Source organism: Chrysochloris asiatica, unplaced genomic scaffold (genome assembly GCF_000296735.1).
Source record: "Chrysochloris asiatica unplaced genomic scaffold, ChrAsi1.0 scaffold00064, whole genome shotgun sequence".
In the NCBI taxonomy this organism is placed as follows: Eukaryota; Metazoa; Chordata; class Mammalia; order Afrosoricida; family Chrysochloridae; genus Chrysochloris; species Chrysochloris asiatica.
In genome coordinates, this window is record NW_006408582.1 from 15165007 (window position 1) to 15177315 (window position 12309).

Sequence of the window (12309 nt, forward strand, 5' to 3'; positions counted from 1 at the left end):
TTACTTTAGCATCTCTACACTGGATAGCAAGTTTCAGTGTCTCTTCTGACATCCATTTTGACCTTTTTCTTCCTTCTTGTCTTCTCAATGACTTTCTGCTTTCTTCATATATGATGTTCTTGATGTCATCCCACAACTCTTCTGGTCTTCAGTCTTTAGTGTATCAAATCTGTTCTTCAGATGATCTCTAAATTCAGGTGGGATATATTCAAGGTGATATTTTGGCTCTCATGGACTTGTTTTCATTTTCTTCAGTTTCAGTTTGAATTTGCATATGAGTAGTTGACGGTCTATTCCACAGTCTGTCTGCCTCTGGCCTTGTTTTCACTGATGATATGGAGCTTTTCCATTGTTTCTTTCCACAGATGTAGTCGATTTGATTTCTGTATATTCCATCTGGTGAGGTCCATGTGTCTAGTCGTCTCTTATGCTGTCTATGGAAGGTTTTTGAAATGAACAAATCATTGGTTTTGCAGAATTCTATCATGCGTTCTCCAGCATCATTTCTATCACCAAGGCCATATTTTCCAACTACTGATCCTTCCTCTTTGCTCCCAACCTTTGCATTCCAATCACCAGTAATGATCAATACATCTTGATTGCATGTTTAATCGATTTCAGATTGAAGAAGTTGGTAGAATTCTTTTATTTCATCCTCACTGGCTTTAGTGGTTGGTGCATAAATTTGAATAATAGTGGTATTAACTGGGCTTCCTTGTAGGCGCATGGATATTATCCTATCACAGACAGCATTGTACTTCATGACTTATCTCGATCATGTTCTTTTTGACAATGAATGCAACACCATTACTCTTCAATTTGTCATTCCCATCATTGTAAACCATGTGGTTGTCATATTCAGAATGGCCAATACCAGTCCATGTCAGCTCACTAATGCCTAAGATATTAATGTTTATGCGTTCCATTTCATTTTTGACAATTTCCAGTTTTCCCAGATTTATACTTCATACATTCCATGTTCTGATTTTCAATGGATGTTTACAGCTATTTCTCCTCATTTTGAGTTGTGCCCCATCAGCAAATGAAGGTCCCGCGGGCTTTTCTCCCACAGGCTTTACTCCATTCGTGTCATCATGGTCAACTCTACTTTGAGGAGGTAGCTCTTCCCCAGTCACATTTTGAGTGCCTTCCAACCTGAGGGGCTCATTTTCCGGCACTACATCTGACAGTGTTTCTCTGCTATTCATAAGGTTTTCAGTGACTAAACATTCGGAAGTAGTTCATCACTCTTTCTTCCCAGTCTCTCTTCATCTGGAAGCTCGTCTGAAACCTGTCCACCATGGGTGACCCTGCTAATATTTAAAATACTGGTGGCATAGCTTCCAGAATTATAGCAACTCACAAGCCACCACAGTACGACAAACTGACAGACTAGTGGTGGCCGTTTGGTTTTAAGTGGAAACTGTCACTTTAAATTTCCAGCATATCTGTGTGCATGCACAGTAGAACCCTCCAGGGGTGGGGTGGGGTGTCCATTCACTCAGGCATCCCCTCTAGGCACCAGAATGGAGGTGCGCAGACAGCGAGAGACCAATGAACAGATACCAAAAAAAGAATGTCCACACCTCTATCTTCGCGCTTCTGTCAGGTGTTCCTGGCTGTTCTGATCCTTTCCCTGCTTGGTTTCTCCCAAGATGGTTGCTCGGGGAGCAGCTGATCATCTTGAATTAGAAAGCAATGAGTTTCTTGGTTCAGAGTTCTAGCACCATCCCCTGAGCCTGCTTGGTCCAATATTCTGTGTTGCTGCTGACGGAGCTCCTCACTGCACGTGTACCCAATCTGCCATCTTATCTCCATCTATGTCTGGCACATAGCTAGCCCTCAATAAATATTAACTATGGTATAGGAAGTTTGTTGATTTAACTCTCTACAAACCCCCAAGGACTCTGTCCGTCCCAAATAACTAATAGCCCCAGTGCAATGAAATCATGAGTGGGTCTTTGATCTCTCATAAGGAATCAAAGCTGAGTTACAGATTGGCATAGAGTGATTTGATTCCTTGGCTTATACCCCAGAGCGCCCCCAGAGACACTAATGCATACATAGCAAGACCTTGTTTCTTCAGATCCTCATTCTCTGTAACTACGTACCCGGCCCCCCAGACAGGTATGGGCTATGCATGCAGTTGTCTCAGCATCTCTGGCAGCTGCCCCCTGAACAGTGGTGATGCACTGTTATTCTTGCTCAGGCACTTTCAAGGAGGGGAGCAGATGTGCTCCCTGGGTTATTGGAAGGCATTGGAACCCCAGTTGTGGGAAGAAATGCTCATGTTATCTTCAGGGAGTTTCAGGAGGTTTTTGGCTCAAGGCACCCAACTGTCAGACACAAAGAAAGCATTGTGTCTGTGCCCTCACTGTTCTCCTGTGCCCAGGTTATTAATGTAAATCCTATTATTGTCAAGCCTTTTGCTGGAATGGCATGTTCTCTGCAGGAGCTGACCATTGGGACTGAAATGTAAGAACAAAAGCTCCCCACCTCCCACTCCCCCAAGTCCCACCAAGTGACCATCTTGGTGTGGAGAGAAGCAGGTGACTTCATCCCGTGACCCAGGAGGAGGAAAGAGCGCTTTGTCGGAAGTTCTGTGTCCCTCCAAAGCAAGAGTTACACAAAGGAAAGCACCCACTTAGACTCAGCTCGATAGTGTTCTGTGAAGGCAAGGCAGAACAGTGGCTTACTAAGTGGAACCTCTCCACTCAAGAAAGATTATCATATATGATGTGGAGGGACCTTTAGCTTCATCCCTGAATCCTATTGTAATATGCAGAAGGGAGGGCTGCTTTCTACCCAGAGCATCTCTTGAAGAAGGGTGTCGCAGAATGCTGAGGGTCCCCCTCCTTGGCTCAGATCTGACACACCTTAGCACTGCAATTAGAACCCTTGGCTCTGTCTGTTTTTACTCCATCATGAATGGAAGTTTGGGTGGAAACTCAGCCCATTCATTCATTTATTCACCAAATGCTGTTTCTGCTATGTGCTGGGGCCCAATCAAAGTACTGGGAATAGAGCAGTCACTGGCACAATCCCTACCTTCTACCCCCAGCCTCTGAGAATACAGGGAGTAGCCAAGGGGAACCATGTGATGCTTGATTCTCCTTGTGCTAGCTTCACCAGCCTGACCCAGCTCATCTTGATCCCCTGACAGACCATGCACATGTGTTTACACTTTAATTATTGACTAGAATCCAGTTGCCTTTTGGCAAAGGAATCAAGCATTCAAGAATATTCAGATCTTTTCTGTCAGGCTCTTCCCTTGAAAATGGGTATACTTGTAATGAGAATTCTCCTAGTCATTTTCTGAAGGGTTAGGATTCTTTCATTGTACCCCTGGAGGAGAGAGTGAGGTACAGAAGTATCCCAGCACTTGGCAGCTGGAGACATTGAAGATGAAATGCTATGAACTCTTAGTCCATCAGACGGCCCTAAAAACCCAAACCAAACCTGCTGCCGTCAAGTTGATTGTGACTCATTCAACCCTATAAAACTGAATAGAACTCCTCCCCCTAGGGTTTCCACAGCTGTAAATCTTCACAGAAGCAGACTGCCTCAACTTTCTCCCACAGAGTACCTGGTGGCTTAGAACCACCGACCTTTGGGTTACCAATTGGGTGTTTTAACTACCGTGCCACCAGGACTCCTTCAGATGGCCTTGGTGGCATAAAGTAAAAGGAGCAAGCTCCTGTCCCCTAACACCCTTCTTGGCTTCCATTATACGAGGTTGAGTTTTTCATCAACCAGGATGTTCCAGCCTGCTTGGAAACCTGACATCGTCCTTCTCTGTGCAAGTCCAAGCAGTCCCCAGCCAGGGAGACCAGGTGTTCTCTGACATCCCACACACATCAACACACGTGGAGAATTGCAAAAGAGAGGAGTGGGAGCCAAAGACTCTGGCTCTGGTGGTTCTGCAAGCTCCTGCCTCCCCTCCCAGAGACTTCCTACTCGGTGCTCTTGATCTTGACAAGAACCTGGCTCGGCCTAAGAAATCCTTCACTTTAATGTCATCCTTTTAGAAAGAAATACTTGTAATATTTAAAGATTCTGCTCAGCATAACCTATTAAATAAGAAACAGGGTGGGTCCCCTGAGGGCACTGTGATAGTGCCCAAGCATAGACTAATTCCGTTTAGCTACCTGACGGCTATCTTAGCTGCCAGTTGACTGTGTACTTTGGGGTGCTTCTCTCTGCTAAAGGTAGTACAGAGCCAGTCCTCATCCCCAGACTGCTCTCATCCCATCATCAGCCCAGTGCTTAGGAGAGGAAAGGGGAAACTAGCATTTCATAATCGCCATATCTGGGCCAAGGCACCTTGCTGTATCTTCTACGTGTTATCGAGTCAGCTCTGGCTCACGGCAGCCCCATGTGTGTCAGAGTAGAGCTCTGCTCCACAGGGTTTTCGGTGGCTGGCTTTTTTGGAAGTAAATTACCCAAGGCATTTCTGGGTGTGCTCAAACTTCCAACCTTAGAGTTAGCAGCTGAGCACGTTAACCATTTACACCACCCAGTGAGTTTTTGCTGTGCATACATTGCCTTGCTAATTCTCAGGACAACCCAAGGAAGTGAATGTTGTTAACCCTTCTTCCCTGCAAGCCCCCTAAAATTTACATGAGAGAGGACGAAGTAAAATTCTCTCCATTTTGCTAGAAAAGAAACATGCTCAGAAATTATAGCTAATGTTTTCTAAGACTCCATCCTAGCACCAGAGTTCATAGTTTTATCTTTCCATGTTCCTTCCTGTAAACCACATTCCTCCGTGGGACTCTTCAAGAAAAGGTCCCACCTGCAATTGCACCATAGGGCTTCCAGTCTTTTGGCTTGACTTTAATTCCTGTTGAACTGCAAATGCCCTGAGATGGGTAACAGTTTAAACTTTTATCAGGTGTATGTGTTTTAGTGTGAATACAGTTTTCATTTGTTCTTAAGAGCAGATATTTGTGGTCATAAGGAAGGTAACAATGAAAATATTGGATTCCCTCGATGGAGAAAGGTCAGGTCTGGTAAAAAGAGAAAAAGAGATTGTAGTCTAAAAGGCTGAGGTACCAATGATGACTTTTACTTCACAGGTTTGTGTAAGGTTCTAGATGCTGGGATTGTAAAGTCAAGAATAGACCATGTTTTTGTGCTTCTCAGTTTTATAGTTTAAGTGATTGAATGCACCTGAAGAATTCTCTCAAAAACAGGATCAAATTGACAACAGCAATTCCAAAGGTTCAACAGTTCGTGTATGGTAATAGAGGAGGCATAATTTGGAAAGGGAGGGTGGGAATGATTACGCAACTCAAAGAATGTAATCAAGTCACTAAATTGTATGTGTAGAAATTGTTGAATTGGCATTCTGGCGTGTTTATTTCCAACAACAACAGAAAGTAAATTATTAAAAGGGAAACAAAATGATGGAAGACAAGGTAATATCTCCATACAAGGGGGCCGTGTTGTCATGCCCGCGACCACCATCTGTAATCTCTAAGTAGGTCTTCTTTGTGATTCCATCACAGTACCCTGTCCCTGCCCCGCACAAGGTATGTGTTGTTTGTTTCCCCCACTAGGGACCATGTCTGTTTTGTTCACCAGTGTATCCCACCACCTGGCAGAAACTATTCCTTAAAATAGGTGCTCACTAAATGTTTGGGAATGGATGAGTACTATTTTTAAAAAGGCCCAAACTTGAAGTCTGCATCCTGGCCTTTCTCTGCTACAGCCAGTTATGTATCCTGACATAGAGCACTTGCCCTCCCTGGGTATCAGGCTCCTCGTTCCTAACATGAAATAACTGTAGTCATGTTCTATGATTCTATGACAATAAATACAAGCACAGCGTGGTGAGCCTGATGGGGTTTTAGAATAGCCTTTAATTGGGCACTTGTTGATGGAAGAGCAGTTGTGGTAAAGAGCAGTGTGTGGCTTTGAAGATTTTTGCAAATGTGTACTCTCTGACCCTCCACCTATAACATGGATTGAGTCAGGATTTAATTTCCTCACTGGCAGACACTTAAGAAGACTGCATTCTAAGCTTGTGACTTTTAATTCTGTCAGTAGAACCACAGGGAAATGCAGATTCTGGAGTTAGGTTTCTGTGTTCAAATCCTAGCTCCTCTACTCGCTCGATGCATGATCTTGGGCAGGCTGCTTAACGACTCCATCTGTGACCTCCTCAGTAAGAGAAGGTTAATAATTACCCGTAGCTCCTGAATGAGGTGTGGAAACGGGATTGATCCACATGGATGGAGTGTGTAGTGATCGCTCATTGAGTGCCAGTAGCCATTACTCCCCAGACTCTGTCATCTCAGAAGCCAACACGCCTGCCTTCATTCCACCTCTTTCACCAAGAGCTGGCACTGCCTCGTAGGCAGCTTAGTCCGCTTCTTTAGCAGATCATAGAACCTCTTGGAGACCATTCGGTTCACCTAGCACTCCTGTTCGAGACCATTGTCAAAGTCCCATTTTACGGATGGGGAAATTCCTGTACTGGAAGCACAAGCAACTTTCTTGACTTCGCCTCACATGTAGGTCCAGAATTGGATTGAGGATTTACACCCATCAATTTAATTGTTGCTGGCATTGGGGAAATTTGGTGACCAATCAAGAATTTAAAGAGCCTGGCCTGAGTTAATAAGGAGTCCAGTGGATTAAGAATTGGGCTACCAAACTTGGGGCTAGGGGTTCAAACTCACTAGCCGCTCTGGAATAAAGATGAGGCTGTCTACTCCCGTAAAGATATAAAGTCTCAGAAAGCCTAGGGAGTAATTGTACTCTGGCCTTTAGGGTTGCTATGAGTCGGAACCAACTAGATGGCAATGGCTTTGGTGTGAGTTAATAGTACCAGGATTGGTGCTTCCCAGATTGCAGAGTGTGTTTATATCATCTTTTTTGATCCACCCTGAAGCTCAAAAGCAGGTAGTATGATGAGGCAGCCCAGGGGAGGAGAGGGAGGTGAGCTGCACGGTCTCATAGCTGGTAAATGGCAGAGGCCCCACTGGACCCTAGCACTACTGACTCTGGGCCCCACCTGCCTTCCTCGGTGCCCACTGCCACCCTGGGTGAGTTTCAGTCACATTCTTAGTTCCTTCACTGCCACAAGAGAGGAGGGTGAGAAGAGGGCACACAGCTTTGTGCCTGGCTCCCTGGGGTGGAAGAACAGAGCCACAATCCGCTGGTACTTGCCTGGATGGCCCATCTGGGAGGGGAGTCGTTCTCCCTCAATCAAACACTTAATTAATTTGGGAACACAGGGATACTGTGTCATTAACGATCTGTTGGTTCTTGCATGAACTGGACGGTGTTGTTTTCCTCAGGCTTGGGGGCAGGGGTGTGGAGAGAGTTTCAGTAAGCTGGGAGATTTTTTCCACCATGTTGTCATTTCTCCAATGATTGAGTTATCTCTTTTGTTACAGGTGGAGAGAGACTTTGAAAGGGAGTATGGAAAACTCCAACAGTGAGTGTCAAGCCCTCAGAAGGATAAAGCAGGAGTCAGGGCAAGAGCCTACTGCTGGGTCTCACTCCCCACCCCGCCACATTTGCATATCACCTAGTCAGTGGGTGCTTAAGTGACCCATGAGGGCCCTGGGAGTGGAGGGCAACTCAATTCACTAAGCTGCCAGAAATTCACCTCTAGCAGATAGCTGTATGGGATTCATCGATTCTTAGCTGTTGGGTAACTTAGCTTCATAAAGAGCTTGTAGTGGCATTTCAGTCAGTGGGAAAAATCCCAATGGAAAAGAGCCCCTTCTTGTCCTCCCTGCCAAGTCTTCCAGAGTGTTTGTCAGGTGAAAGAAAGGGGGCCAGAACACGTTGGGAGTGCTGGGTGCTCATATCTGTACCCCTATGTTGCAGGCTGGAGGAGCAGACAAAGAGACTGCAGAAAGACATGAAGAAGAGCACGGATGCTGAGCTGGGTAGGTGGTGGGAGCCTGACAGGCACAGGTGGTCCATTCCTCCCTGAGTCATTCTAACGGCTAACGTTGAAGCAGTGGTACTCAGTAGATGCCCAGCCATTTCCCAGAGAAGTGGCCTCAGCTGACTCTCCATTATCAAATCACCGCTCACCACTTTGTACAGAAATTTTCCTGCCCTGCTCTCAATTTCGGTGCTGTGTGCAGAGTTCTGAGTTTTCAGTTCAAGGGATATGATGTTAGCAGACAGAAAACTCATAGCTGCAAATGCTACCACTCTTCCAGAATCTGGGCCACTAGCTCAGACTCTCCAGAGACAAAAGGCTAATGTTCTATCCCAGCAGAAATTCAGGTTCCTGGTCCAGTGCTGACAGGAGATTCTGTTTGTTTAATGAAAAGCAGGGGTTAAAGTGTAAGGTTTGAAATAACTCAGGATACTTCGATCATTACTAAGGGAACCGAAAGCTCTGGAGTTCAGTTCTGTGGTAAGTGGAGGTTAACAGGTGCTAGGAAGCAGCTTTCATGGTTTCGTGACTGTAGAATTCTTGTTTGAGACAAGAGGGAGTAGGACCAGGAGCGGAGAGACAGTGGAGACTTTGAAATAAGTCTACCAGGAGACCTTCTCCACAGGGCAGTTTCCCAGAGGACAGCTAGTATTGATGAGGAGCTTCTCTTTGGGATTCCCTACCCCAGAACACCAAGATCTTGACCAAAAGTTAATCAGTAACTTCAGCACTTCCTTTGTCACCTGAGACAACTTAAGCTCTTGGCCCCTCAACTTCTTCATGTGGAAAATAAGGGTAATAGCAGTACCCACCTATAGAATTGTGGAGATGAAATGGATTGATGAATGTAAAACACTTAGAACAAGGCCTACCACAGAGGAAGCACTCATGAGTGCCAATCACTGTCATCATCATTATTTAACAAGAGCAGCAAGGCTACCTGGACATGACCGTGTGCACCTCAGTGACTCCCTCCTTGGGGTATAGTGAGAGGACCTTGTCTCACATATTGCTTTATAATGTTCCCAGGGCTGCCCACTCACCTTCCTTCAACAGATACTGATTGAGAACCGACTTGTGCCAAGGACAAGTCTCAGTGCTAGGGATTCAACACTAAGCCAGGCAGGAGCTGGCATTGTAGAACAGAAGGCATACAATAGATGAAGGAATAACCAGGTATTGTAATGTCATGGAGTCGTTGGTAGTGCTATGATGAAAAATAGGAGGTAGAGAGTGACCGAATGCTGCTTTAGGTGAAGTGGCAGGGGACACCTCCCTGAGGAGCCATCATTAGCACATAGTCCCAGTGGAATGAGGGAAGAATCCACACAGGTAATGTCTGAAGGTAGAGTGCCTCAAGCAGAGAAGGCAGCAAGTGCAAAGGCCTGGAGGTGGAAGCAGACTTTTCCTCTAGAGAATGTCCACACTGACCCTAAGGTTCAAGAGAAGTTGTAATAGAGTTAAGAAACCGTCTTAAATTCATTAGGCCACACCACCTCATAATGATGCTTTCTGATGGGGTTGGTGAAAGAAACTCCGCTGATATTATCTCTTCTAAATTTGATTGGCAAGACAAGTGGAGATTTCCGTTTTATAAGAGAGGAAACATAATTTCTTTTGGCCCCTCTTCACCTTTCAGAGCAGAAAACCTGCCTCATTTCTCACTTAACTCCTTTGTCCCCTCTAAGCTAGTTGTTGTTGTTAAGTGCCGTTGAGTCATTTCTGACTCACAGCAACCCAGTTTCCACGGAGCTGCTGGCAGGTTTGAACCTCCAGCCTTGTGGTTAGCAGTCCACTGCCGACTCTACAGTGCCACACCAGGACTCTGTAAGCTAGAAGAATAATCCTTACTCCTGAGGACTGGCCTGTCTCAGTGCTGGCTTGGCTGTTTCCTGAGCAAAGCCAAAACGTGGGGGCAGTCTCACTGTTCCCAGGGCAATGGACACCTAAAGGTGGGGTTTGGTGACTTCCCTGATCCTCCTTGGTGTTATAATTTAAAAAGAACACTTTGATATGTCCCTAACAGAGGCATTGATTATATCTGACCCCTTTTAGCCTACATGTTAAGACCCAGCCACTTACTTATATAAACATGCGTCTTTTCTGCAAGGGGCACTTGGAAAAGCTGATAATGGAGGACAGAAAGATTTATTCCTTTCCCGGGAGCAGCCGCCAGCACTTTAGGGGCAAGAGTTGCCAGTGTGTGGAATGCTGCCTCCTTCGGTCTGTGCCACAGATTTGAGTGCTCGTGTTGATCCAGAGGACTTGGGCTGGTCTGAACATGACCTCACTCCTGCCCCTAGTGTGTCCAAACTGTTTACGTAGCCAGCGCAGTGTTTTCTGCATTTCATGTGCTCCTGTTTGTGTGTAGTTATTTCATTCCTGCACTCCTTGGACTGCTCCTCTCTTTACCATCCCCACTGCCCAGCCCTAGTAAGAGTGTCACTGCCACATACTGCTTCCTTTCCCTCCTGCGTCTCCAGGGAACTGCATTGTCAGGGACTCTGTGCAGTGAACGTTTGTTGTCTTTACAGTGAGTAGCTTTGGAATCAGTAGAACAGCAGGGATTCAGGCAGTGGAGACTGTGACCATGGAAAGCATAGTTTTCCAACAGCAAAATCAGAGTTAAATGGGTGACTCTGGGAGAACTCGGACCTAGAGTCTAATGGAGAAAACTTCTGAAACAGCGGTTTCTTATCTGATCACAGGGCTGGAGCCTAGTGGCCCACACCAGCGGTTTTCATACCTTCATGGCATCAGTATCGCTGGAGGACTTGTCACAGAACAGAGCTCTGTCCCCCCTACCCAGGAGATTCTGATTTGATGGGTCTGGATTGAGGTCTCTGCACTTACAGCAAGCACGCAGGTGCTGCTGCTACTGCTGCTGACCACTGTGAGAGTCACTGCTAATAGACAACTGAGGGGACTTGTTACCCTTCCAGCCTTTGGAGTCACCTGACGTCCTGGCAAGATCTTAGATCCCAAGCTGCTATTCTAGAATGGGGTGATCTCAGACTGACCCTTCTCTTGGATCTTGTTGAGTCCTACATTCTAGAGACTGCCTCAGTACTCCAGAGGGCCAGATGGAGGCCAAAGCACTTGCTTTCCCTAAGGTCAAAGGCCGCCAGCCTTCCTGACCATGCCCCTTCCCCTAGTCCTGCACAGGCAGGATTAGGATGAGAGCTGTGGACAGTTGGGCCATGGTAATCTTGACGTCATTAGCGCTGCACTTTGGCCCCCAAATCTGCTGTACAGGTGGAGGTGGTGACGTCACTAGTTGCAGCTTCCAAAGCCTGTTTTGCCCCGTGGCTGATTGCCTGAGCCGACTCAGTTCTCTGACTTCAGGTGGTGTGAGCAAAGAAAGGAAGAGTTGAAAACATGAAGTGGTGAAGGTTTTGTTGAAGAAATAGCCCTTCGCCTTCCCCTTCCCACCACCTCCTTCCAGGATTTCTTCGTGGTTGTTTTTTGCCTCAAATCTGAAAAAAATACTGCTAAGAGAAAAATTTCAGAAGCATACCCAGTTTCCCCCAGGTTTTTATCATCTTATAATTATGCTGTATGGCATCATTTCATAATTAAATCAAGCTACACGTAGTGTTTGTTCCTAAACCTCTACGAAGTTACTTCACAGATTTTAAAGAGTGTTTTTTTTTTAAAAGAGTGATTTTAAAGAGTGCTTTAGCAGTTCTGGAAAGTTTAGATTTCAAGTCTCCCCCATTTTGCCCTCCTTGGTAGGTGAGGAGCCTCTGGTTGTAGCGCTCTCCCATGTACAAGAGAAACCCCAGGGTGACGCTTGTGGGGCAGGGACAGGCTTACCTGAGAACTGTCCACTCAGGCCTGCCTTGGGGCTTCTCTGAGGGGCCTGGGTGAGACAAGGCATCTCTGACGTCTATTTCTCCCAACTCGAGCAGTGGAGGGTCAAGCAACCCTCATGGAGGGGCAGGGTTAGGGCTACTTACTATGCCCATGGAGTAATAGGGAGAAACCATATCTGTAATTAGCTATGAGAGTCCTGGTGTGGCACTGTAGGAGAAGCACTCAATACCAAGGTTGGTTTGAACTGAAAGGTCAGCAGTTCAAACTCACTAGCTGCTCCTTGGAAACCCTATACAGGGTTGTTATGGGTTGGAAGCAACTTAACAGCACTTAACAACAACAGTAGACCTTATTTTACTGATTGTGTTACTGTGTGCCATCGAGCTGATTCTGACTCATCATGACCCAATGTAACAGTAGAACTGCCCTTATAGGGTCTCATAGGCTGCCGTCTCGAGTGGATCACTAGGCCTTTTCTCCCATGGAGTCACTGATGGGTTCAAACTGCCAATCTTTTGGTTAGCAGCCGAGCACTTCACCATTGCTCCACCAAGACTCCTCCTTTTACTGATTTTCTTCTTTTT

General features: G+C 46.0%; 1 protein-coding gene across 1 annotated transcript in view; it reads left to right on the forward strand.

The window, feature by feature from the left end:
- Positions 1-12309, forward strand: part of BIN3 (bridging integrator 3) — a 30317-nt gene that overhangs the window by 5204 nt on the left and 12804 nt on the right. Inside the window, exons 2-3 of the mRNA XM_006864390.1 lie at positions 7407-7447; positions 7846-7907. Of these exons, the coding sequence (XP_006864452.1) occupies positions 7880-7907 (28 nt within the window). The 5' untranslated portion in view covers positions 7407-7447; positions 7846-7879. The remainder of the gene's footprint in view (positions 1-7406; positions 7448-7845; positions 7908-12309) is intronic.